At 44.6% G+C, this 27,323-nt stretch overlaps 1 protein-coding gene across 7 annotated transcripts; it reads right to left on the bottom strand.

Moving 5' to 3' along the window:
- Nucleotides 1-299: 299 nt before the first annotated feature.
- LOC100272722 (uncharacterized) lies at nucleotides 300-25,969 on the bottom strand. Of its 7 annotated transcripts, XM_020547546.3 has the most exons (25): nucleotides 25,627-25,943; nucleotides 25,191-25,523; nucleotides 25,035-25,085; nucleotides 24,841-24,941; nucleotides 24,589-24,679; nucleotides 22,969-23,100; nucleotides 22,613-22,879; nucleotides 22,441-22,519; nucleotides 9,470-9,564; nucleotides 9,319-9,405; nucleotides 9,101-9,175; nucleotides 8,962-9,009; nucleotides 8,464-8,559; nucleotides 8,160-8,389; nucleotides 3,782-6,615; nucleotides 3,152-3,679; nucleotides 2,962-3,035; nucleotides 2,801-2,878; nucleotides 2,275-2,346; nucleotides 2,081-2,186; nucleotides 1,940-2,003; nucleotides 1,618-1,746; nucleotides 1,399-1,516; nucleotides 985-1,061; nucleotides 300-896 (listed from the first exon to the last, which is right to left on the bottom strand). In XM_020547546.3, exons 1-25 carry the CDS (start codon nucleotides 25,825-25,827, stop codon nucleotides 491-493), a joined length of 6,372 nt encoding a protein of 2,123 aa, XP_020403135.1. In that variant the 5' UTR covers nucleotides 25,828-25,943; the 3' UTR covers nucleotides 300-490. The 7 variants fall into 7 exon arrangements, with proteins under 7 accessions (XP_020403135.1, XP_020403136.1, XP_020403143.1 ...); XM_020547547.2 differs by having other exon boundaries at nucleotides 1,010-1,061; nucleotides 3,152-6,615; nucleotides 25,627-25,948; XM_020547554.3 differs by lacking the exon at nucleotides 3,782-6,615 and having other exon boundaries at nucleotides 3,152-3,354; nucleotides 25,627-25,948.
- Nucleotides 25,970-27,323: the final 1,354 nt, after the last annotated feature.

Here is a 27,323-nt window from a genome sequence, read left to right as displayed (position 1 = left end):
ATTTAATCTCTTTAATCCATCTCAATCCACGTCAAACCCAACAAAGCCTAAGCAGGCTGCTAGTGCTTAGGACGAGGGCAGTCGACAGAGCCAAGGGAGAGCGTGGGCCATGGAGCGCCTTTTGGGCTTGTTCGGTTAGGCCAATCCAGAGAGAGATTGGAAGGGTTTAAATCCCCTCTAGTCATCATTGGAGGGGTTTAAATCTCCTCTTAGTCAAAATGACTAGAAGGGGATTTAAATCCTCCCCTCTGGATTGGTGTAACCGAACACACCCTTAGGGGATCTGACAAAAGTCGGAGTGTGATGGTAATGGTGCTGTTGACTGAGCAGGCAGCTGATTGGTAGTGTTCCCATACGATGATCCAACCTTTTTATCAATGCACGGTACCGTTGACTAAGCAGCCACCTGATCCAATGCCCATACGAGTACAATTACAACGCGATTGAGGAAGCCTCCGTTAGGCTTAGGCACAACACAAGCAGGGAATAGTCACGGGTGCTGCTTCCTCTCCCATTTCCCTTCTCTCCTGCCCGTGCCGGCAGCAGTGCCATCCCGCTCCCTCCTCTCCGCAACCTGCCTAGAGGAGGATGACCTGCTGCCTCGCGGCCCATGCGGCCTCACGCCGTCCAGTTCAGGATCTCCGTTGCTGCTAGCGTCCTCGGCCCAAGCGCTGTCCTCGTCGGCAGCGCGCTCGCGAGGCTGCAGAATCGTTGGAAGGTTGGCCCCCGAGAACGTCCTTGACCCGGCGAGCATGACGGTAGGGCCCGGCCCGGCCGGTGCGGGCGCCTGGGCAGAGCCCCCCTCCTGGCCTCGGCTGCTCGAAGACCTCAGGCTCCCCGCCTCCTGCTGTGCTCTGCCTCCACCATCCCTTTCGCGGTACCTCTCCCTGGAGCGGCTGCAGAACGAGCAAGTAAACGCAGCGTGTGAATAGAGCACGGCCAAAGTAATACATACGGTCTCTAACCATACTACACAGACTACACCTGTTGGGATTGGCAGAGAACTCACGCCTTGATGACCGCCCCAACTCGACTTGCTCCAGTTCGCGTTGAAGCTCTCTCTAAAGATGGAAACAGTCACAAAACAATGATACTTTGAGTCACTGAGGACATGGACATACTATGCACGCACAGGTTCCACAAATCATAGCACAAGCAAGAGAATCTGTGCATAATAATAATAATAACAATAACAACAATAAACACATACGTCATAAATAAGAAAGTGACTCAAACTTCCAATGCTGTTTCACAGGAAAAGACACTTGAAATAGCTTTCTAACTAGCGCTACCACTATGTTTCTTTTAGTAATGGATGTACGGAGGATTTATTGCAAAACGGTATATGTTCCAAAACTAACAGATTATGACAATTTGAAAGAATAAATTGCCTTGTACCTGAGTTTGTTTCTCTTTTTCCAAATCAATGTTGAATTGCAGTTCCCTAGACTTTGCACGCTCAATATCCAGTTGACGCTGCCTTTCTACTTCACGTTCCATCTCGAGAGCTCTTTCCCTACAAAGACATACAAACAAAAGAAATAGGGATAAACAACTCTATTGTCTCTCTTTTTTTTCTCGAATACGCTGTGTATCATTATATTAAGAAGGAGAAACCTGTCGAGCTCTTGCATAAGCTCCGTTTCCCTGGAGCGTGTCTCTTCTAGGTACTTTTCACGGGCATGTCTTAGAAGCAGCTTCTTTTGTCTGCGCGCTGTAATTTCCTCTTTCAGCCTAGACCTTTCCCTGTCAAATTACAACATACCAAATGAATATTAACAGTTCAATATGCTTCTAAAATCTAAAGTAAACTGTTTTGATAACATGGATATCTTGGATCGACATAGCAGTCAATACAACAGCAAACTTGCTACTGTAAGAATTTCGTAAAAAAATGAACAACGGTAAATTTGAAGGACCGTGCAATAGGTAAACTTACAGGGACCGAATATTTTCCCGGATTTGCTGGAGCCGTTTATTAACCTCACTACCATCACGGTCATCTGTAAACAAAATTGCATAAGACATGTAAATAGCAATATGTAGCATTAACGAGAACCCTGCATGTAATTGAGCTTACATGATGGCATGGCAAGCACCATCGTATCATTGGTATGCTCAACAAAGTTAGGAACTGACTTCTCTTTTTCAATAAGCTCCAATTCAATCTCAGCTTCTTCAAGTTCCTTGGTGACAAATTTAATCAAGTGTTAGGACTCTGAATAAGATATCCAAAACATGATGCCAGAAAGGAAAGGCTGTTGCACTGCTCACCTCATGTTCTTGTGCAGATCTGGCTGCGAAGAACTCAAAGTATGCTTCAATAGAACTCAAAGAGGACATCACCTATCAAGATGAGTATAGCAAATTTATATAGATCAGTACTAATTAAAGCATAAAATTAGCACCATATGACTTCAGTAACTTTCTTTTTTTCCTGGAACGATACAGGAGAGCTGCATTGCCATTTCATTAAGCATACAAGAAAAAATATCAATTTGAACAAAGATACAAGCATGTCAGTGTTTCCTTATGCTAGAAAGAATTTTCTTTAAAGAAAGATGAACAAAAAGTTCCAAACACTAACAATTGTGGGGGCACACTTAGTCTAAGTGCAGTTATTACAAAGATTGAAACTGTCAGCAAAATATAAAATGAGTCTTATATGCAGGCACGATCAACAATGAGAATATAAATCAAGTAATGAACTGAAACAGATAACCGTGCAATAAAGTAGAAATAGAAGCGACAATACAGATGGAGAAGACCAAAAATAATAATAATCATTCAAAACACTGACCTGAAGGATTGATTCACGGATGCTCTTGAAATCAGGGCTGACTGGTTGACTATTACATCCAGAAAGAACTTTTGCAACCTAATGGAAGAGATTTGAAGTCGGTACTTGGTAAACATGTTACAGTACATAAGTACCGGAGAGGGGGTGGGAAGGGGCAGTACAGTTGTAGCATCTGATTCACTTTTTAGTTGGCACAGAGCTAGGCAGAGATCTTTCTCCATATATCCAAAACCTCCTAGTACATAACAAGAAAAAAAATAGCTTGAACAAGCAGGACATCGTATAGGTAATACAATGAAATTTATATATGCTGCCTCAGAAATCTGAATATTCAATTATCACAGATTTTACCAGTTGATGTTTGCATGTTTTCCAACTTCTGCCAAACACATTCAGGTATCAAAGCGATATCTTCAGGATTAGAATAAAGACATGCCTTAGAAAACAACAGCAAAGACATTCGTGTAAAATAGCCCTCTTCAATTACACCAGAAAGTTGTCCCAAACCAGTCAGGATACCGTTACTGGATGAAAGGAAGGACTGCAGGTGCTTCCTATCAACAAAAGGCACATATTCAGTAAGCAATGCCATTGCATGATTCCTTAATAGCATAGAAGAGTCATGGAGAGCCAATGCTGCTACTCTGTCCCATGTATGAGTTACCAAAAGGGATGTTACTGTCGAAACAGATATGAGGAAATTTTGGTCATAGTTTGGATATTTCAAATCAGCTTCAGTAGAACTTGTTGAGTTAATAATCCTCCCAAGCTGTTGTACAGCAACAAAACGCTGCTCTGGTTCAGAATGATTCAACATTGTACAGAAAAGATCAATCAAACAGATCTCACTGTTTTTGAAGCCCTCAATTCCACCTGAAACTAATAATGACAACCACTTATCTGTCTGCAGCCTCCAAGATAGCCTAGGTGCATGGGAGCAGAAGTGCTTGACCGCAGAGCATGTAGTATTAAGAACATTACCCCAAGCAAGGACGTTTGGTATCCCCATTATATAATCAAGCATAGCTGATGCCACCTGCCAGAACTGTGTTTCCTGATTTATCAAAATGGTATCTCCTAGACCTTCAAGAGCACTTTGCCAATGCTTTTGTGCAAGCTCACAGGAAATTTTCACAGCGACATCTTGCTCACTGCTACTAGATATTGTGTCTTCTTGCGCTATGGACTTCAAAAATTTTGCAAACAACAAACACTTTGCCATAGACAAAGAGATCCTAGAGGCCAACTGATGGTGCCATTTCCAACTATCCTCAATATATGAAGTAAGGTGCAAAATAAACTTCTCCAGGGTGCCACAAAACTCTATGATACTATTAGGATGCAGATTACGAAGACCCTTATGATTTCCATCGTTCTCACAGTATGTTACGGATTTCATTAGTGTTTGTTCTTCATTATCTTGTGCCTTCTTCTCTAGTAGCATAGTGCCATCAATGCCCAAGGAATCAGAAGATTCTATAGACGAGTTTGTCGCAGAAAGGATGCCGACACCAAGTAGTTCAATATTTTGAATTAGCACAGCTTCAAAACCATCTAGAAGTGTCTGGAAACCTTGAAGATAGTTGCATAATAACGATGGTGGATCGGAACTGATGCAATCAATCCATACTAACAAGGAGCCTAACATTTCAATCCTTCTCTCAAATGAGAAATCAAGAAACATAGATCCCAGAATGAAGATGACCAACGGTGCCTGAATATTATCTTCAGTTGTATCCACCGAATCTTTACCACAGCGAACAATTTCAAACAATTCTTCAAAACAAAGCAACTCAAAATTGCTGCCCTCCTTTATATGGCCCAGTACTTTTGTTTCATTAGTTCCCTTCCTTAAGAAGTAGGAGATGAGTGGCTTGATTAGACATAGCACAGATTTTAGGAAGGCCACATCAGTATAAGAAGCTCTACAGAGAGACACAAGAATGTGCACTATCCTGGGCATTTCAGGAATAACAGCCTCCAAGTGCTCAGTAACAATAGACTCAAGTAGGTAGAAGACAACTGATTTTGCATTAGCAGCAATACTTCCTCTTATATAACTAACTCCGTTTGCAACTACAAGATGCTCCTTAATGTGTTCGAGATAAGGCCATAAGCACAACTCAGAAAACCAACAAAGGACGTCTGGTATTGCACTATTGGGCAGACATTTTAACTGTAGCCCAACAGCCTCCAAGATGCTCTCCCCAAATGCATTAAACAATTTACCCATGCTTGGAAAGAAGAAATGTAGCTCCGGAAGTAAGATTTTAAACTGTTCGGTCATGCTTGGTTGGTCTGACAGAGTAGTTTCCTTTTTAAGAAACAAGTCCGTACAACTAAATTGTTCACCTTTTGCAGACCTGACTTTCGGGATTGCAACTCCATCCATCAAACAAAGTTCATCCATGTAAATTGATAGCAAAGATGTAAGCTGTGAGAAATCAGAAGCAAGAAACAGCTTCTCATTTAAATATTCCTTGGCATAGCAAGACACTGCCATCCATCCGAAAAATCGAGGGAGTGGGCTAGAAAACATGGAGAAATCAGATATCTTTTGTATCCATGTTGATGGAGGGACTAAACTTCTAAAATGGAAACCATCTCTTTTATTTCTGGCAAGTTCTCTAGTACTATCACTGCCTGATGAAGCCAGAACCAGTTTCTGGAGAAGCATCCAACGTCTTCTTAGACCATGTATTTTTATCCTATCCAATTTCTTATTCCCTGCACTAAAAAAACTGTAAAGACATGTAAGCTGATCATTGAGGCTTTCAGCAGACTTCAAAATTATATCAACTACATTCTCTGGTGGACAAAATAGATCAGTTGCTGAGTGCAACAGGAACAACAAGCTCTGGAGAAGAATTTCACTACCCAAGTGTCCTTTCCTTTGGAATTGCTTCATAATAAAGTGGCACAGCATAGCCTGGTTCTTTCGGACCAAAGTTACAGCATCAGCAAACTGAAGAGCTTCAGGTGAGATTTCTACAGATCGCTTGCCATCTTCAGCAATATTTGGATATAGTTCCCCTTCAGGTATCTTTCCATGATATTCAAAGTCAAATCTGGCGGCTTGTAGGAGTAAATCTATAACAGATCTATCACGCTTGTTCTCCAAATTGTAGATTGTTTTTTTGTTGAAATCTTTCAAGTGCAAATTTTTTGATACAGAGGAAGCATTCCCTTGCATCAACTCTGAATGAATACGTTCAATCTTGTCCAGAGGCTCTAAATTAGACTGGAATCCCAATAGAAAAAATGGATTAACATAACATTCTGCGGCTAATAGCAAAGCATCAATTCCAGCATTATGCCCTTCTAATGTTGGTTCTTGTTGCATGCATAGGTTGAGTGCTATGCGATGAAATTCTTGAGCTCTTAACTCACAGTCCTGGTAGTTTTCCAGCTGTTGATAATCAGCCTGTGAATCAAAATAATCAGCTGCAACAACATTATCTAGCAGGAAAGGGTCAGATGATAGTTTCTCTTTACTTCTGCCTTCAGGAATGTCATGGTTCAGACTTGTTTGAGTTATTACATCATGGCCTTTTCCTTTCAAGGTATAAAGACTAGTCAACTCAGATTGGTTTAATTCTTCAGGAGCAAACAGAAAGCTGCACTGTTCAAAATTTTCAGGACGAATAGTTGTTTCAGATGCATCTCGCCCAGCAATATTTTCTGGGTTGCATGGCTGTGGTGCATGATTATCCAAAACAGCCAAAGGCACTTTATCAATCTCATGCACTGAACTTTTGCAGAGGTCTATGTCAGGAGGAAGAGGCATGTGCGGATCCAAGATAGAGAGAATTACACTGCAACCAAAAGCTAGGCATGTAACACCAGCAAGCATGATAGCGCTAAGCTACAGAAATGATCCATCTACTATCACATAGATGCATGCACGCATTAAAGTCAAATGATTCAGAAATTGCATCAGCCTTGAAATGTAAAGTAAATTCATCACTATTGAGTGCAGCATATGCATATAGATTGACGCCCACACCTGGGTGGCCATACCAGACAGGTTGATCCGACCCCAGCCGGTCACAATCAAACATCTGGTGTCGCTACTTGGGTGAGGCATGTTTCCCAGGGCGAGAGTTAAACAAGCCCATGGTATGTCTTTGTCCATGTGACCCACCTAACTGAATTAGTCCATGATGCCCATAACTCTCCTTTATAAACCAGATTACTATTGGGATAAAGCATACAGTCATAAATATTGTCTCCCCATCTAAATTTCTTATGATTACATGGATACCAATTACCAAACCTAGGCAGTCTACATCATAAAGCAACTCAATCCAATGGTGCAGATCGGAATGACCTTTATTAGAAATTAGGAGCTAGGATAGCAAAAAGATTATTCAGGAGAGAAAACATCAATTGCATGTCTTAAGCCATAAAGTGTAAATCACTCATCAAATACTAGAGAAGCCAGCTGCTTGTAGACACACAAAAGGTTCCCAGTCCTGAGTAACAATAACTTCACTCCTATGAATCAAGAATCTTTTCGTGCTTCGACTTAAGGACATAGAGATGAAACTTACAATCTTTTTTACTGCTAACTAAAGATGAGTATACGAAATTATTTTGTGGAAAATCTAATCCTACTGTTTTCACCTGACCAATTAAAACATTTGAAAGATACTCCCTTTGTTCTTTTTTATTTATCGTGTTTTAGTTCAAAAATGAACTAGCAGGCGACAAATATTCGAGAACGGAGGTAGTACATGTTTGTGCACAAATTGGTACCTCAAACTTCCACTTATAGCTCAGATTGGCCTCCCAACAGGACGTGCGTGTGGGTGGCTTATGAAGACATACAGTTCTCCAGTATGTTCAAGAATAGAAATGGCTCCTCGAAATTTAAAAAGGAAAGTTGGTTCCTGTATCTTTGGAAATGGTTCAGTTGAGGCTACAAGCTGAGTTGGTAAGACATGTAAGCACTAAGTGGACATTTCATTTCTGATGCAATGGTTTTCTGCTTATGTTTCCTGTCAACTCAGTCAATGACCTAAATTAAACCATGTCTGAAAGTTCAGAGGGCGATCTGGATCTTCTGAAAGTAAAAGGGAGCACAGTAGGATTTGTATGCAAGTGGCAGACAAATTTACACATTAGTTGGGTCAGTAGTTCTCTGTACGGTAAGTTCTTTTTTCCCTCTTCATAAAATCTCTCTACAGTGGGGGGCTCTCCTGCTGTATCTAATGTTCAAAAAATTCCATCAGTCTATGGCAACATTACACTGTGAGCAGAGTAGTAGTTAATGATGGTTGGTTTGCATAATCATGACAATCAGACTATTGCAATATCAAGCTTCTGTCAAGGTTGCAAATACATATTGCTTACCAACCTTGGGGCAATGGCTCCTCGTCGCCATTCAAGTTCTAAAGAAGGGAGAACAGCAGCTCTCTTTACTGCTGTATGGATAATATTTAAGGCAATATCATATACACTTGATTGCTTTTCCAAATATATAGCAGAGATACCATCAAATATTACTGTGTCTTCCATGGCACTTGTAGATGGATCAATAAAAGGATCTAGCATCTCCAGAACGAAAAGTAACTTATGCATGGCTTCCTGAAAGTAGGAAAGTTAAGAAAGCAGTACAGAAGTCACTAAAAGAACCACTTTGAAAAAATGAAAACATGTACTTTATATTCTGTGAGCACATCATCCATATGCCCAGAAATTGCCAATACAACATACTTCAGTGCTGCACGTGAACGAGCAAGAGATTGGCCAGCTTCCTAACCAACACGATAAACAACAAAGTTAATTGGTTAATTGGTTCGCAATATAAATATGGAGTGGAAATAATCTTAAAAGTTACTTAAAAAGTAAACACATCGTCGATGTTGATTTAGGATATCACAAAGGAAGAAATTGCAGTTTTCGTCAGGTGGTACTATTGCAATAAGATATATTTTGCAAAGTTGTGAATAACTTATCATTTCATCCCAAATACAGGTTAATCCCTTCAACAGAATTAACACAAAAATGGTAAATAAATTAGAGCATAACTTCATTTGGCATAGTAGCAAAAGTTCAAGACCTATAGAAGTATGGTAGGATACAAATACAGCATCTTACAGGCATCAAAAGTTAATTTTAATTTTCCCAGCATTGCTAAGTTAACAGTGAGCACATACCTGGATGATACCTAGTAGATCCTCTAGAAGTTCAACTGCGAGATCTACCTGTTTTGAGAGTATATGAAGAGTTAAGAGATTAAAGTCACAAAAAGGAATGTGTAACAGAAAATCATTCATAACAAATTATAAAAGAGACCTTTGCTGTTATCATTGGTATCCATGATAACAATGCCCCCCGACACAAGTCAAGCAAAACACAAGCCGTTTTTACCTAATAAGTCAAAAAAAGAAAGCATGAATAACTTTCTGTGGGATAGTTCTTTTTTAAGCAGGGTGAATAGCAAACAGGTGGCAACAATATAAATAATTTCCTGAAAAGTGAAGAGAAAAAGATTGCAGCAGAGATATACGAACATGTGATGGAAGGTAGGATGAAAGATAACCAGCACAAGCTCTGAGAAGAGGATGAAAAACTGATGACGATACTGACATTGTAACAATCTGCAGCCATAGTAATCTTCAGGAATGGTATAACAAATCATATCAATCAAACCCATTGAGGTACCTGGGAGAGAGCATTCTGAATGTTTGGATGGTTCCATTGGCTAAAAGAATCATCAATATGTTCAATAGGACCAGAACTGATTGGAGGACGAAGTGCTACAGACACACAAGAGCAACTACTCAGCAAATGCATGCTTGTTTCAAAAACGAGGTTCACTTCATTATCATAATCATCTTTGTGGATCGGCAACTAAGACACCACGAGAACATATCAGACCAAAATAAATCAGCTGCGACATTTTCTTTAGCCAAACTAAAGGAGTAACCATTAGCCACAAAAGACACAAGAGTCATGACAATTAGTTAGCCACATAGGCCTGCCATCAGTTAGTACAAGATACTCCAACCAGTAAAATATGCTATGAATCTATGCAGAGCAATTATTTTTGTTTTTCTCAAATGATGCTGGAGAGCTGCATGTCACTTCATTAAGGATAAGATACAATTATACAAACAAGCGAGACTAGAGCCAAACCCACACACATCTACATATCAGTCCAATTATTTTAACTATGAACTTGCTTTACAATTTGGTCACATGAAAAATAGTATATTTTACAAATTGACTCAGAAAATATTTACATAATGGCATAGCTTTATTATATTTAAAATTTGTACGGCAAAAGAAAAGAATGATCAAAAGTGTGCTTAGACATCATGTATCTCCATGTTCTAACCTTCTCTTATCCAATTAGATGTCATCCTGATACTGTGGAATTGGCTGTCCAGGCTTTAGGCTGTGCCTCCCATAATTTTCCTATTTATCTTGGGCTTCCTCTGAGTACCAAAAGACTTACAACGGGGTGTCTTAAGCCGTGGATTGAGAAAATCGCACATAAGCTCCCAGGATGGAAAGCTGGTCTCTTGAACCTAGCCGGGAGATGTACGCTGGTTAAGTCTGTCCTCTCTGCTATTCCGGTCTATTTACTCATAGCACTCAATGTCCCTAAATGGTGCATCAAAGCTATTGACAAAATAAGGAGGAGCTTTTTATGGAAAGGCAAAAGGGAGACTAGAGGGGGTAACTGTCTTATAAGTTATAACTTGGGATAAAATTGTTATACCCATTGATCTTGGAGGTCTTGGCGTTCCTGACCTCCTCACTATGAGCTGGGCTCTGCAGTTGAGATGGTTGTGGCTAGGGGTGGTAATGGATCACGATCCGAATGATTCTAATCCGATCCTTAAATTTTATTTAGAGCCAATTGTCACCCCTAGTTGTGGCTCCAGAAGACGGAGCCTTCTAAACCTTGGGCTAGCTTAAACCTCAATATTTCCACAAAAGCTAGAGCCCGCTTTCAGGCTACAGTGACTACCACTATTGGCAATGGAGCTACAACTTTGTTCTAGGAGGACAAGTGGATTCATGGAAGCTCTATTGTTGAGCTCGCCCCTTTGATTGCTGCTGTGGTGTCAAAAAGGATAAAAAAAGTACAGAACTGTTCAGCAGGCCCTCCTTTCGCCTGGGCGCACGATATCAAAGGGATCTTTCGTTGGCTGGCATTCTGGAATTTTTACAGCTGTGGGAGATTCTAGAAGATTTCCATCTGCAAGATAGAGCTGATAAGCATGTTTGGAGGTTCACCAGTTCTGGGTTGTTCAAGTCTGCTTACAGAGCTTTCTTCATCGGTGCTGTAGTTTTTGAGCCTTGGAAGAGGATATGGAAGAGCTGGGCGGCCCCTAAATGCAAGTTTTTCATCTGGCTTGGTATTAATAACAAATGCTGGACTGCAGACATGCTGAAAAGAAGAGGGCTTGACTTCCCGGAGTGTTGTGTTCTTTGTGATCAAGAAGAGGAAACCGTGCAACATCTCATCTCCAGCTGTGTTTTTGCAAGGCAATTTTGGCGCTGTGTTCTTTCACCTATTGGTTTTTCGGCTGTAGTCCTCAAGAGAAGTAATACTTGTTTTGTTGAGTGGTGGAGGGGAGCTCTCTCATTAATTCCCAAAGGCAAGAAAAAGGGCTTCAACAGTGTTGCCATCCTGGGAGCGTGGAGCCTCTGGAAACATAGAAATAAATGTGTCTTCGATGGAGCTAGTCCTTGCCTTGCTAATCTGGTTGAGGGATTCAGGGAAGAGCAGCAGAACTGGTCTCTTGCAGGTGCCAAGAACCTGAAGACCCTTTTTGATCCAGGTTTTTTTTCTCGAACGCGCAGGAGAGCTGCGCATCATTATATTAAGAGAGGAAAGGTCCAAAGTGGACCGAAATACAACACCCAGAGGGCAGAAAAGAAAAAAGAAAAAAACAGACCAAGACCAAACCCTCAAGCATCCTCTCCATCACCCCAACAAGGTGAAACCAAAACGGAGGGGGGGGCCTACTAGACCCTATTTAAAGTGACAATAATCCCCAAACTGTCTAAATGCTTCGCTCCCGCCTTGATCCAGGTTGAAAAGAGGGGGGAGTTTCCTCTGAATTGTATTAAGGGTGTTTTCAGGAGGGTTTGAGTGGCCTGGTGTTGTGTGTTAAGGCCCATATACCTATCTATATATACGAGAGTCATCAGGGGAAAGATCCCTTCTATTCTCAATCTCTGGTACGTAACATGGTATCGGAGAGCCAATTAGATCCGTTTTTTAGCGCCTTCCGTTTTTTTGGCCGCCGTCGCGGTCCACCCAGGCAGCCGTCGCGGCTCCTCGTCGGGCGTCGTCATGCCTCCCCCTTGGGCCGCCGTCGTGGCTCGCCTTTCTCCTCGGACGCCGTCGCGGCTTCACATTCGGGCGCGGTGTGCGGCTTCATTGGCGGCCGGACCTTCTCCGCCCGGCGTGTGCGTCTTCACCGGCGGACGAATCTTCTCCGCCAGGACGTCCGTCCCGCCCCGGCGGCCGGACCTTCTCCGTCCAGACCTTCTCTGCCCTTGGTGGTTCCCGGCGCCATCACGTCGTCCACTCGCCCAAGCCCGCAGGTTCTGCTAGCTAAGCCCGGATCTTGGCGGTTCCCGGAGGCCTTCTTCATCCTCGATCAAGACCCTCCGACGGCCCCTATCTACATTAAGTCTGCTCAGTTTGGATATTGTTGGGACTCCTTTACAATCTTGATTGAAACAGCCTTCAGTGCTAGTATACCATGTCGCAACCTACTGCTATCCTATCAACATCACCTTGGATGGTCAAAATTACCGTGAATGGTCCTTTTGTGTAGAAACTACTTTGCGAGGTCATGGTTTTGCCTTTCATTTGCTTGATTATCCACCTGAGCCCACTGTAAATCCAAGTAATGCTTCTGAAATCAAGATTTGGAAATTAATGATGGAAAAGTGATGGCTGCTATTGTTAACAGTGTCAAGCCATCCATGATTATGAGTCTTTCTTCATTCAAGACTGCAAAAGTTGTGATCTTATTTACAGAAGCGTTATGTTCAAGATAGTGATGCTCTTCTTCATACTCTTATGCAGAAAATACATTTAATAGAGCAGCATGATATGTCCATTGATGAGTATTGTTCAGCCTTTGATCGCCTGATGGGTCCTTTGATGTCTATGGTTCCTTCATGCACTTCTGATGAGTGTACTGCACATAAGTTCATTGAAAAATTCTTCACATACAGATTTGTTATGGGTCTCAGGACATATTTTGAGGCTATTCGTACCAGATTGCTTCATGGGTCTGCCAGTCTGACTATGACAAAGGCTTTATCTGATTTGCTTGCTAAGGAAACTCACCTCTCCTCTATGTCTGTCTCTCATATTCATGTGTCCCATAATGTGTTGGCAGCTTCTCACAAGTCTGGTGGGAAAGGTGGTTACTTTGAGCCTTGCAAGCATTGCAACAAAACTACACATCGGTCTGATCAATGTTTTCTTAAGTATCCAGAGAAGTTAGCTGAGTTTCGCTCTCGCCGTACTGCCCAAGGGCGTGGGCCATCTAAGGGTTCAGTGTCAGTTGCTGCAGCCTCTAGTAGTGCTTCTCAGTCCACATGGGTTCTTAATTCTGGTGCCTCATTTCATGTAACTTCAGATCAGTATAAGTTGGATACATGTGCACCAGTCACTAATGGGTCTTCTGTTCAAACAGTTGATGGTACTTCCTGCTCTGTAACTCACAAGGGCTCCCTCTATACCTCCCAGTTTTCTATATCTGATATTTCTTTTATACCTAAGCTCTCCATGAATTTACTTTCCGTCGGCCAGATTACAGACCACAAGTGTTTTGTTGGTTTTGACAGCTCATCTTGTTTTGTTCAGGATCGTCGAAGCAGGACTATGATTGGGACTGGCCATCGTCATAGAGACTCTTCCAGACTCTATACTTTGGACTCTTTGTATCTACCTACTTTCTACACTGCTAGTGTTTCATCCGTTGCGTCCACTTCATCTTTTGCTCTTTGGCATCATCATCTTGGTCACTTATGTGGGTCTAGATTATCTACTCTAGTTCATAAAGGATGTTTAGGTCATACCGACATTGAGTCAAATTTTCATTGTAAGGGTTGTAAGCTTAGCAAACAAATACAACTTCCATATTTATCTAGTGCTTCTTACTCAGCTCGACCTTTTGATCTTATTCATTCTGATGTATGGGGTCCAGCTCCTTTTCCCACAAAAGGAGGTCATAAGTACTATATTATTTTTATAGATGATCATTCTAGATATACTTGGGACTTTTCATGAAACATCGTTCTGAGCTATATTCTATTTATGTCTTTCACACGGAAGATACATACTCAGTTCTCTAGCCCAATTAAAAAAATTCGCTCGGGCTCTGGTGGCGAATACTTGTCTAATAGGTTTCGTCAGTTGTTGACATCCGATGGTACCCTTGCCCAACTCTCCTGTCCTAGAGCTCATGCTCAGAATGGTGTGGCGGAACAAAAGCATCGCCATATTATAGAAACAGCTTGCACCCTTCTTATTGCTTCCTTTGTTCCATCTCACTTATGGGGTGAAGTTGTGTCTACTGTTGTTTATCTAATCAACAGACAACCATCAACTAAATTAGCCAACAAATGCCCGGGCGAGGTACTCTTTGGTACTCCTAGCTATGATCATCTGCGAGTTTTTGGTTGCACCTGTTATGTTCTGCTAGCACCCCGCGAGCGCACCAAATTAACCGCTCAATCTGTCGAATGTGTCTTTTTAGGATATAGTTCTGAGCATAAGGGCTATAGATGTTATGATTCTTCAGCTCGTCGCATGCGTATCTCACGTGATGTGGCATTTGTTGAAAATCGTCCTTTCTTTTATAATTCTTCTACTTCCTCTTCGTATTCTCCTTTAGAGACCATATCTTTTTTGTCTTCTCCTAGTAATGACATTGTTTTATCCCCACACTTGTCTGATCCCATTTTGCCTATATCTCCACCAGAGACATCTTCACCATCAGTTTCGTCAGATCGTCTACCTATTACTCGTGTCTATACTCGTCGTTCCAATGTACCTCCCCTGTCTCGTCACCTTTGGCCAGTCCTGATACTCCTGTTTTTTATGATACTAACAATTCTGATGAGCTGCAGATTGCCCAGGGATATAATTTACGTGACCGTACTACCATAGCAGCTCTAGATCGTTATGGTTATCCACGTGCTGCTGCAGTAATTGTTGAACCAACCACTTATCAAGAAGCTGCTGGTATTCATGAGTGGCAACTTGCTATGATAGAGGAGCTTGCTGCACTTGACAGCACCAGTACTTAGGATATTGTTCCTTTACCGTCACATGTTGTACCTATAACATGCAAATGGGTGTTCAAAGTAAAGACCAAATCAGATGGTTCTGCTGAGCGATACAAGGCTCGTCTTGTTGCTAGAGGTTTCAGCAAAGTCAGGGTCGAGATTATGATGAGACTTTTGCTCCAGTTGCTCACATGACTACAGTTCGTACTATGATTGCAGTAGCCGCTACACGTTCTTGGAAAATTCAACAGATGGATGTCAAGAATGCTTTTCTCCATTGTGATTTAAATGAAGACGTTTATATGAAACCACCTCCCGGTGTTGAGATTCCCTCTGGCTAGTTTGTCACCTTCGGCGTGCCTTATATGGTCTAAGCTCCCCGTGTTTGGTTTGAGCGTTTTGCCTCTTTTATTATGGTTGTTGGTTTCTCACCTAGTAATCATGATCCTGCTCTTTTTGTTCATCAATCCTCACAAGGCCGTACTTTACTTCTACTCTATGTCGATGATATGTTGATTACTGGTGACAATGAGGAACACATTTCCTCTGTGAAGAAGCAACTTGGAAAATTGTTCATAATGACTGATTTGGGCTCTCTAAGCTATTTTCTTGGCATTGAAGTGGTGCACTCCACCAAAGGTTACTACCTCTCACAACACAAATACATTCAAGATCTTCTTGCACGGTCTGGTATTACTGGTACTCGAACAGCTACCACCCCTATGGATCTTCACTTACAACTTCGTCCATCTGATGGCACACCTCTTGCTGACCCTTCTCGTTACTGCCATATTGTGGGGAGTCTAGTCTATCTTACTGTGACGAGACCTGACATAGCTCATGCAGTACATATCTTGAGTCAGTTTGTGAGTACTCCAACTTCGGTGCATCATTATGGACATTGCTTCGAGTCCTACGCTACTTACGAGGAACATCCACTAGGTGTCTTTTTTATGCTCAAAACAGTCCACTTCAGCTTTATGTTTATTCTGATGCAACATGGGCAAGTGATGTGAATGATCGCTGCTTTGTCACGGGCTATTGCATTTTTCTTGGCTCCTCTCCTATTGCCTGGAAATCTAAGAAACAAGTTGATGTTTCTCGCTCCAGTACTGAAGCAGAACTCCGTGCACTTGCCACCACTACTGCAGAAATTGTCTGGCTTCGTTGATTACTGCTGATTTTGGCATCGTGTGTGATGGTCCCACACATCTTCTGTGTGATAATACTGGTGCTATACAGATTGCTAATTGTTAGCAGTCTTGACTGCGCCATGCAGGCAGTCCCTACAGGCTGGCGCCATCTCTGTCCCTATCAGCCACATAAGGACAGCCATCTGCTGATTGGTTCTGATTAGGACAGCTAGAGATATGTAGAGATATGAGGGGATCCTGATTGGTTATGTTTCTATAGCTAGAGACCCTGATTGGTTATGTTTCTATAGCTAGAGATGTGAGGAGATCATGATTGGTTCTGTTTCCATAAACCACACAGATCTCCTCCCTATATATATGTAACCTTTAACCCTCATATCATCAATCAATATTCAGCAGTTCATCTGCTTTCATGGTATCACGAGTCTAGGTTCATTTCTACTCACCTTCCGCTGTCTAGCGCGCTCACCCGACGCTGCTACGGCTGCTGCTCCTGCGCGCCGTCCATGGCTAGCCACCAGCCCCCTTCTCCCAGAGTCGACGACGCTGCTGCGGCAGAGGCTGCTCTGCGCGCGCAGCAGGAGAGGGCTGCTCGTCTTCAAACTCGCGAGCTCGCCCTTGCGCGTGCCCGCGATGCTGAACGCGAGGCGGCTGAGGCCACCAAGGAGCGCGACGCGGCCGCCGCCCGCATCCGCGACGCTCTCGCCCGGGCCGCCCAGGCCCGCGCCGCTGCTGATCCTTTGGACGAGGAGGTCAACGACGACGACGCCTCCACCATTCGTGACGACGCTCCTGACGCTCGCACGCGTGAAGCTCTTCTCCTTCATGAAGCCGCTGCGCTCATCAATCTGCACGCTCAGGCGGTTGCAGTTCAGAACATCAGGGCTATCATTCCCGTCCTCCTCGACGTGTCGTCCACCCTCTACACCCGGTGGCGCGACGCCTTCCTGCTCGCCGTCGGCAAGTACTCCCTGGAAGGCCACGTTCTCACCGACGACTACGCACCCTTCTCTCCAGATTGGGTGCGGATGGATTGCGTCGTCAAGTCTTGGATCGTCGGCACCATCACCACCGAGCTAGCCGACGCCGTTCTCATTCGCGACGTCTCCGCCCGCGCCGCGTGGCTCGCCATAGAATCCCAGTTCCTCGGGAACCGGGAGACTCGAGCTCTCTTCCTCGACGCGGAGTTTCGCAACTTCCGCCAAGGCGATCTCTCCATCACCGACTACTGTCGCAAGTTCAAAGGGATGGCCGATGCCCTCGGTGATCTTGGTGAGCCCGTTCCCGACCGCACTCTCGTCCTCAACGTCATCCGCGGCCTCAACGAACGTTTCAGCAGCATCGGTCTTCATCTTCGACGCGGGCGGCCTCTTCCTACCTTCTTGGAGGTACGAAACGATCTTCTCCTCGAGGAACTTACCTTGGCACATCACTCCTCGACATCGGCCACCGCTCTGCTCGCCTCCGGACCACCTAAGGCGTCGCCGAACAACTCCAAGCCGAAGCAGCAGCCGCACCAGCAGTCACGGGGCAAACGTGCTGGGAAGAAGGGCGGGCGTTCGCAGCCAAACGGCGCAGCTCCCGGTGGCTTCTTCTCCGGCCCCTCTGTTGGTGGACAGTGGCTGTCCCCTGTCCGTGGACAGTGGCCGTCCCCCCACAATCCGTGGTCCGGGTCCATCCACATGTGGCCCGGCCCGCGGGCTCCAGGCGCTCCTTCGACTCCTCGCCACGATGCTCAGCAGCAGCCACCCCCGCTGCCCCAGTCCCTACTCGCCGGTGCCCAGGGGCAGTGGTCTGGGATCCAGCAGCCACTTCCACCATGGCCTGGGAGCCAGCAACCGCCGCCATTGACTACCCAGCAGCAGTGGCAAGCTCCACCGCCTGGCTTCTACAGCTCGGGCGCTCCTCTCCCTTCCTGGGATCAGCAGGCGCTCCTCTCCGACTTCAGCACCATGACACTGCAGCCCCCTCAGCAGCGTGAGTGGTACTTCGACTCGGGCGCCACCACTCACATGTCCTCTGATGCTGGTACTCTCTCCCAGTCCACTCCTACGCAGCTTCCTTGCTCTATTATTGTCGGCAATGGTCATTCCATTCCTGTTATTTCTGCTGGTCATGCTGCTCTTTCCAATTCCCTTCGTCTTAACAATGTTCTTGTTGCACCTAATCTCATTAAGAATCTTATTTCTGTGCGCCAGTTCACTTCTGACAATAATTGCTCAGTTGAATTTGACCCTTTTGGCTGCTCTGTGAAGGATCTTCTCTCTCGGAAAGAGATCGTCCGCTGTGACAGCTCCGGTCCTCTCTACCCGCTGCGGCTTTCAGCATCCACCTTTCATGCTGCTGTTTCACCATCGCTCTGGCATCAACGTCTTGGGCATCCAGGTCGCGAAGTCATGTCCAAACTAGCACACATTTCGGGGATTTCTTGTAATAAGAATGCTACTACTGATACTTTGTGTCATGCATGTCAGTTAGGTCGTCATACTTGTCTTCCTTTTAGTGTGTCATCATCCCGTGCCACTAAAATTTTCCAGTTAATTCACTGTGACCTATGGACTTCTCCTGTGTTGAGTATTTCTGGTTTCAAATATTATCTGGTTATACTTGATGATTACTCACATTACCTATAAACTTTCCCCCTACGCCTTAAGTCTGACACATTTGCCACTCTTACTCATTTCTTCTCCTATGTGCATACTCAGTTTGGCGTCCCCATTCAAGGTGTTCAGTGCGATAACAGTCGTGAGTTTGACAACTCTAGTACCCGCGCTTTCTTCCTCACCAATGGTGTCCATCTCCGGATGTCATGCCCCTATACTTCGCCTCAAAACGGCAAAGCCGAACGCATCATTCGCACCATTAATGACGTTGTTCGCTCCCTTCTTTTTCAGGCCAGCATTCCCCCGTCTTACTGGGCTGAGGCACTCAACACCACTACTCGTCTTCTCAACATTTTGCCAACCAAGACACTTCGTTTTTCCACCCCTCACCAAGCCCTCTTCGGTACAGCTCCAGTCTATAATCATCTTCGTGTCTTTGGTTGCAAATGCTATCCTAACTTGTTAGCCACTTCCCCCCACAAACTTGCTCCTCGTTCTGTTTTGTGTGTCTTCCTTGGTTATTCTGATCATCACAAAGGATATCGATGCCTCGATATTCACTCCAACAAGATCATCATATCTCGGCACGTAGTCTTTGATGAGACTTCTTTTCCCTTTGCCGAACAGTCATCCACACCCACTGCCGAGGATTTCGAGTTTCTCTTAGATTCTCACCCTGCCGTGCCTGCTCCTATTGGATCAGCACGTTTCTGTCTCCTTCCTGCAGGTATAACAGACGCTCCCGCACAGCCACGTGCGGCCCCTGTAGCAGCAGTCAGCAGTCCGTGCTCCAACGACCAACTGCTGCCCCTGCCTACCGCCGCACCTACACCTGATCCTGGCTCCGCCCGGACAAACGACGCTGCACCTGCAGTCGTTGCCGACCGCGCCCCGGATACCCAGCCGGGTCCCGGCCCTCGACGCTTCGACGGATTCGTCTACACTCGTCGTTCTGCGCCAGCTCCGACTGCTGATGCTACTCCTTCACCGCAGGCGCCCGCTGCAACAACGCCCGTTGCTGCACCCGCTGCACCGACGCCTGTTGCTGCTTCTTCGCCTTCAGCAGCCGCATCTCAGCTCCCACCCGGCGCTGTTCCTGTTCCCCCGGTCGTCAACCATCACCGCATGACTACTCGAGCAAAACTGGGGTTTCGACAGCCAGCTCTATTTCACGCAGCACAACTCTCACCTGTGCCACGGACCTATCGAGCTGCTCTTGCTGATCCTCACTGGCGCCAGGCCATGGAAGAGGAGTTCTCGGCTCTCTTAGGGAACAACACTTGGGATCTTGTTCCTCGTCCTCCGGCTGCCAATATTGTCTCCGGCAAGTGGGTTTTCAAGCACAAGTTCCATGCTGATGGTTCTCTTGAGAGGTACAAGGCTCGTTGGGTTCTTCGAGGTTTCTCACAGCGTCCTGGCATTGATTTTGACGAGACCTTCAGTCCGGTTGTGAAGCCTGCTACAGTGCGCACTGTGTTGACTCTTGCACTGTCTCGCAACTGGCCTGTTCATCAGCTCGACGTCAAGAATGCATTTCTTCATGGCACTCTGTCAGAAACAGTATATTGCTCCCAGCCTTGTGGTTTTACAGATTCAGCTCACCCCGACTTCGTCTGCCGGTTGAATCGTTCTTTATATGGTCTCAAACAGGCGCCCCGCGCCTGGTACAGCCGGTTTGCCTCGTTTCTGCTCTCACTTGGTTTTGTGGAGGCTAAATCTGACACATCTCTGTTTGTCTACTGTCGCGGCACTGACTTGGTGTATCTCCTGCTCTATGTTGATGACATTGTGCTCACAGCCTCATCCACAGCCCTCCTACGGCGCATCATTGGAACTCTTCAGCAGGAGTTTTCCATGAAGGATCTCGGCGAGCTTCATCACTTTTTGGGGATGCAGGTTCAGCGCACTCCGAGTGGCCTGTTCCTCTCTCAGCGGCAGTACATGGTTGACATTCTGACTCGCGCTGGCATGGCCGAATGCAAGCCTTGCTCCACTCCTGTCGATGTAAATCCCAAGCTCTCAGGCACAGATGGTACTCCAGTCACTGATCCTACGGATTTTCGCAGTTTGGCAGGGGCTCTCCAGTACCTGACTTTCACTCGACCAGATATTGCTTATGCTGTTCAGCAGGTCTGCCTTCATATGCATGATCCCCGCGAGCCCCACCTCGCTGCTCTGAAACGGATTCTTCGTTATGTTCGTGGCACTCTCCACCTCGGATTGTTACTTCGCCCCTCTGCGCAAACTGAGTTGGTGGTCTACTCTGATGCTGATTGGGCTGGTTGTCCAGATACACGCAGGTCTACCTCGGGCTACGCTGTGTTCCTAGGAGACAGTCTTATCTCCTGGTCTTCCAAGCGACAGAACACTGTCTCCCGCTCCAGTGCCGAGGCTGAATATCGTGCTGTCGCTAACGCTGTTGCCGAAGCTACCTGGTTGCGCCAGCTTCTTCTAGAGCTGCATGCTCCTCTGCAGCGCGCTGCATTGGTTTACTGTGACAACATCAGCACTGTCTACATGTCCTCTAATCCGGTTCAGCATCAGCGCACGAAGCACATTGAGATTGATCTTCACTTTGTCCGCGAGCGGGTTGCTCTTGGTACTATTCGTGTTCTTCACGTCCCTACCACTTCCCAGTACGCCGACATCTTCACCAAAGGCCTGCCATCTTCATTGTTCACTGAGTTCCGGTCCAGTCTGAACGTCCAGGCTTTCGACGCTCCGACTGCGGGGGGGTGTTAGCAGTCTTGACTGCGCCATGCAGGCAGTCCCTACAGGCTGGCGCCATCTCTGTCCCTATCAGCCACATAAGGACAGCCATCTGCTGATTGGTTCTGATTAGGACAGCTAGAGATATGTAGAGATATGAGGGGATCCTGATTGGTTATGTTTCTATAGCTAGAGACCCTGATTGGTTATGTTTCTATAGCTAGAGATGTGAGGAGATCATGATTGGTTCTGTTTCCATAAACCACACAGATCTCCTCCCTATATATATGTAACCTTTAACCCTCATATCATCAATCAATATTCAGCAGTTCATCTGCTTTCACTAATGATCCAGTAAAGCATGATCTTCAAAAGCACATTGGTGTAGATGCCTTCTTTACTCGATCACGTTGTCATCAGAAGACAATTAATCTACAATATGTACCTTCAGATTTGCAACTGGCAGATTTCTTCACTAAAGCTCAAACTAAGGAGCATCATCGACTACATTTACTCAAACTCAATGTCTCTGATCCACCTTGAGTTTGAGGGGGGTGTTAAGGCCCATATTGGCCCATATACCTATCTATATATACGAGAGTCATCAGGGGGAAAATCCATTCTATTCTCAATCTCTGGTACGTAACACTGTGTTGGTGTGTGATTCTATTGCCTGTTCTGAGTGGGCTTTTGCCCCTAACCTATTTTCTTCTTATAAAACAATGATATGCAGCTCTCCTGCGTATTCGGAAAAAACTATGATTAGCGCAAGTGACATGTGAGTGCGCATGCATTAAGGTACAGATCTACCCATAGTGAACATTCTAATCATTCAAATTATTGTATATTTCAATGACGAGTAGTAAAGAAAACATGTATACAGCACAGTCATTACCTGGAAGTAGAGCTTGGACAAGTGGTAAGACAGACCAAATGTCTGAAGTAGTTTCAGCAAGCTTGCGACATAGCATAGGCTATAGTTATAAACCAAGAAAACATTAGTATCTTCAAACAGAATGGTACGTATATGGTGGACGATATGAAGATGGAACGATAAGATAGATAACCTGTGATGCAGCCGCATATAGTACATGAAGAATGCCTTCTTCCACAGCAGCAATATCCAAAATATTCAGTAATGAACCATCAAACTGATTCTCTGACAGGCTAAATTCCTCTCCAAACATACTGGAGTAGTCTGTAGAATGTACTAGGCTGAGAGCATCGCTTTTAGGAATTTCATCAGAGACTTGGTTTGGTAGCATGACATCAGTATACATCGATTTGTCTAAAAATGGCTCAGGCTCCAACAGTTTTTGCAATACCTTCGATGCCTAAGTTAAAATAAACAATTGGATGTCAATCCTCCATAAGGAAAGAGCATATAAGAAAAAAAGAAAAATGTAAGTGTCAAAGAACATACTCGAACACAAACAACTCCAAGGGTTTTGTCTTTATGTGCTTTCCTTAAGAGGAGCATAGTTGTTTCAGATCGAAATGCCAGCAAATATGAAGCAGGCTGAACAGATGGACTCCGTGATCTCCTTGGTTGTGCCTAGAAGAAAGAGTTTAGAACATTACATCGGTGGACAAACTGAACAGAGTGCCTCTATGTTCCCCAAGAGAATAACAGACACCTAAAATATCTGTATTTGATGTCCTAAATGACAACCCCCTCAACTTCTCTAATTGGCTTATGCGGCACTTTTCATTCAAGGAACAAAGGGGCATTTTGCATGGGACATTTTGGGGCTATTCGGTTGCCTTGCTGAATTTCCTCGCCTCACCTCTACTAGCAAGGTTAGCCTTGCCAGCATGGGCAAACCAAATTGGCTCTCTCAAGCCAGCAAGGAAACGACACAAGCAAGCAAGCAAATAAACCAAAAACATTGTATGTTCCAGTTTTTGCCTGGAGGGGTGAGGCAAGCTCGAGCAAGAGATCCAGATACATTTTTTTCAGCCTACATACTTGTATGATGGCCATGCTTTTTCTAAAATAAAAGAAACGAATTGTAGTAGGTTTACTCAGAGAGTGGAACATAAAAGGATGTCCGTACTATGATTTTTGCAGCGCAATAGGTTTTTTACAATGGCAACCTTTCATTGGATTGAAAGGACTGGTGAAAGAAAATTGGTGCTTGCAAGGAACTAAAAGAAACGATTTGTAGTAGGTCCACTCAGAGAGTGGAACATAAAAGGATGTCCGACTCCATACTATGATTTTTGCAGAGTAATAGGTTTGTTACGATGGCAATCTTTCATTGAATTGAAAGGATTGGTGAAATAAAATTGGTGCTTGCATGGAACTATGGAGATAACAGGGCCAAGGTCAAAATCCTTATGTGAATGATAGGTTGATGGCAATATCATTTTGAACCCAAAAAAAAGTTTGAGACAGTCATTTAATGCATTAGGTTTCACACTTCAAGAAAACACCAAGAAAAAGTTACACGCTTAACCATTTAGTCCTCATTTCTAAACATTTACGGCCAAATTTCAAATAGCAAACTAAGCTAGTTAGCTAGAAGTTTCATCAGAAAGCAGGACTGGCCCAGCTGTGAAAACTATTTACTGTTCTGAAAAATGTGACCTTGAATGGGATGGTCAGACAAAAGACACACCAACCATTTGTCATGAATGCTTGGAAGAAATTAACAACGTGATCAGAAAAATAGTATTTTTGGTATTTAAATGCCCCACACAGCCCAATTGAAACTTTTAACGTGTAATGGTGAAGGGTAACACTGTAACAGGAATATCCCCGGTAACATCAACCTAAGCACAGTGACAGATCTTCAGCAGCCATTCTGTAGTAACAAATTTGATTTGAGCTATTCAAGTTGCCTACAGAGTATATTTTTGCATCCCATGCTGCAACTTTTAGCAGTCACCCATTAATCAAGGCAAGCTGTAATGTGGGCTGAATTTACATTAGTATTTTTGAACTTCACAAAGGAGCTCAGCGTATATACTGTCAATCGGCACTAACATTATCCAAAGTTCGCTCAGGAAGGGAAAAAGGACATAATCTGAAGTTACATGCCTCAAAGTTTGAAGAAACTGTTGGAGTAGAAGCTGGACTAGTTCTGAGGGCATCTGAATCAGCAGAACCAAACAAAGATTTGGTAGGATCTCTGCAAATTTAGGACATTTCAGTTACCATTGCCCACATACAGGCAGGCAAGTGCAAACACGTATTCACAACAACTCAAGCGCAATATATGATGGAAGGCAACATAGCATGTATCACAAATCGAACTGATACACGATTACAAGTTGAACAAGGAAGCCACACCTTTCATTTATAAGGTGAAGGATAGGATAAAATGGACCAGCAAGTAGAGCCAAGAACCGCACGCTGCTTTCTGGGGTGTCCACGACACTATTAAGGTCAGCCTGAACTAAACAGACAGCAGCCTGTTAAAAGACAATGCACACGATGCATCTATAAATGGCAATTTAGCTAGGAGCCAGAAAGAGTGATTTCACCTCAATTTGGGGAAGAAATGGAGGTAGCCTGGTGGAGATATCTTTAAGCAACTAGAATGGATAGAGCAGAAATGCATCAGGAACTCATGAAATGGTGAACCCCGAAGCAGAAGGGTCGAATATGAAAGAAGAAACGAAGTAGTAAGAGAAGAGAACCTGGAGGTGCATGTTGTGAGAAAGGGGTTGTTTGGAGGATGTGATTTGCGGGAGTAAATAGCTGAGCAGTGGCTGGAGCTCAGGTTCGAGGCCAGGCACGGGGATGCCAAAGAGTTGGATGAAGAAGATGGCGATGGGGTTGCCGCGCAGGCAGGAAATGCGAAGGTAGCGGCAAGGGGTGTGGTTGGCGGGGTAGACGACGTCGCGCTTGGGGGCCTCGCAGCGGGGGCGCAACTTGACGAATGCATCGGGCTTGTATCGCAGTCCGGCAGTGAGCTCCCACTCGAGGACGGATTTGTTGTAGATGCGGATGTGGGAGAGGAGGCACGGTTCCTGCAAGCAGCTGGGGAGTGACTACTCAATTCGAATTCGATCCCCAACTACAATGGGAGAAGAGGGAGAAGAATAAGCTCTAGAAGCATATGGAAACGGGAACCTGGAGCTCAAGGAGGATCCATTCCTTGGTGTTGGTGGCGGTGGCCCAGTGGGAGCGCAGGTCGGCCTCCAGCACGTTCCCCGCCTTCTGTGACGGCGACTCGCGAGAGGATGCCTTCACCCGGAAACCTAGCGGTACCACGCCATCTCCCCAGTCCGCTGACGTATCCCTCTCCGGCGGCAGCGCCGCCGCTGCCTCCATCAGCTCCGATTGGTCTCCCTCCCGTCCCCGGACTGCACTCCCTCACCTTTTGTCGAGTGAAGACCGAACGACTAGAGTAGAGCAAGACGACTCTCTGTTCGCCCAACAACTGGGCTGGGCCAGGCTTCTCAGGTTTGGAGTTATAGATATTGGACCGAACCTATTTCACTTAAAAGTAGGGTAGAGCGTAGTAAAAGAATAGTAAATAGAAACCTCTCAAATTTGTTTTGAAATGGCTAGATGGTAGTTTAGTCCTTTTTCTATAAAAGAAGCCCAATAAATATTAGTGAAATTCCTCCAACAACTGGGCTGGGCCAGGCTTCCCAGGTTTGGAGTTATCGATATTGGGTCGAACCTATTCCACTTAAAAGTAGAGTAAAGCGTTGTAAAAGAATAGTGAATAGAAATCTCTTAGATTTGTTTTGAAATGGCTAGGTGGTAGTTTAGTCCTTTTTTCTATAAAAGAAGCCCAATAAATATTAGTGAAAGTCGTCTAGACGGGTGAATTAATAGACAAAACATAAAATTTAGCATTTAAAACAAAAACTTTAATCCCCAGTTAGCCACTAGAACGAGAAGAAATATAATCAGAGTAACAGAGAGTAGTTCTTGCACATGTTGCTCTTATGAGTGCAAAATTTACTTTTGGAGCAACACAAAATGATTCGGATGAAGATCAAGCAAGAGAACTAGAGAGAGAAAGAAAAAACAAATCGCAAGCAAAACAACACAAATGGACGCGGTGATTTATTTACCAGAGTTTGGTTTCCAAATGAAACATATGTCTTTGTTGAGGTGTCCCAAGGGACCCGGTCTCTTCCAACCCTCTCAAGTGATTCCACATATCGCGCTTGAGACCTCTCTTTACTCGGATGAGAGACCGGAGTCTCCGCGAGGCTCTCCACAACACTCGGAGGCTCTCGCTAGCTTTACAATCAATGGGAGTCAAAACTCCAAGCTCAAGAGCACAAGAACACAGTGAAAGTTCCCTTTGCCTAGGAAACAGGATCTGGATGCCACCTAGAGGTGTGTGAATAGGCGAATAAAAATAATCACACAAAACTTAGAAATTCTTGCTGTACTCGAAGTCTGATCGTAGCGAAATGAAGATCACGTCGAGTAGGTTGCAGCTCAATCGAAGTCTCTGTCTCAAAGTAGCCTCTTTTTAAAAAATAACTTATATCAAAGATAAGTAAAGAAGTGCAAAGTGTAAAGTAATCAAAACAAGGAGACAGAGAACATCATAGAGCAAAGCACACAGCAGACACAAGGATTTATCTCGTGGTTCAGCCAATCCTCAAATGATTGCCTACATCCACTTTGGAGTTAGCCAAACCTTGGCTTGGAGTATCTCACTCCATCCTTCGCTTGTTCAGATCTGTCTAGGTGACAAAGAGAGCCTTCCACTATGTCGATGGCAAGTTACACAGAGTCGAGGCTGTCATAGATGTCGACAGCTCTCCGACATAGTAACAATATGCTCAAGATCTTGCTCT

The sequence above is a fragment of the Zea mays genome, chromosome 1, assembly GCF_902167145.1.
Source record: "Zea mays cultivar B73 chromosome 1, Zm-B73-REFERENCE-NAM-5.0, whole genome shotgun sequence".
NCBI lineage: Eukaryota > Viridiplantae > Streptophyta > Magnoliopsida > Poales > Poaceae > Zea > Zea mays.
Note: the sequence above shows the minus strand (reverse complement) of the source record. Positions and strands in the feature narration are given on the sequence as shown.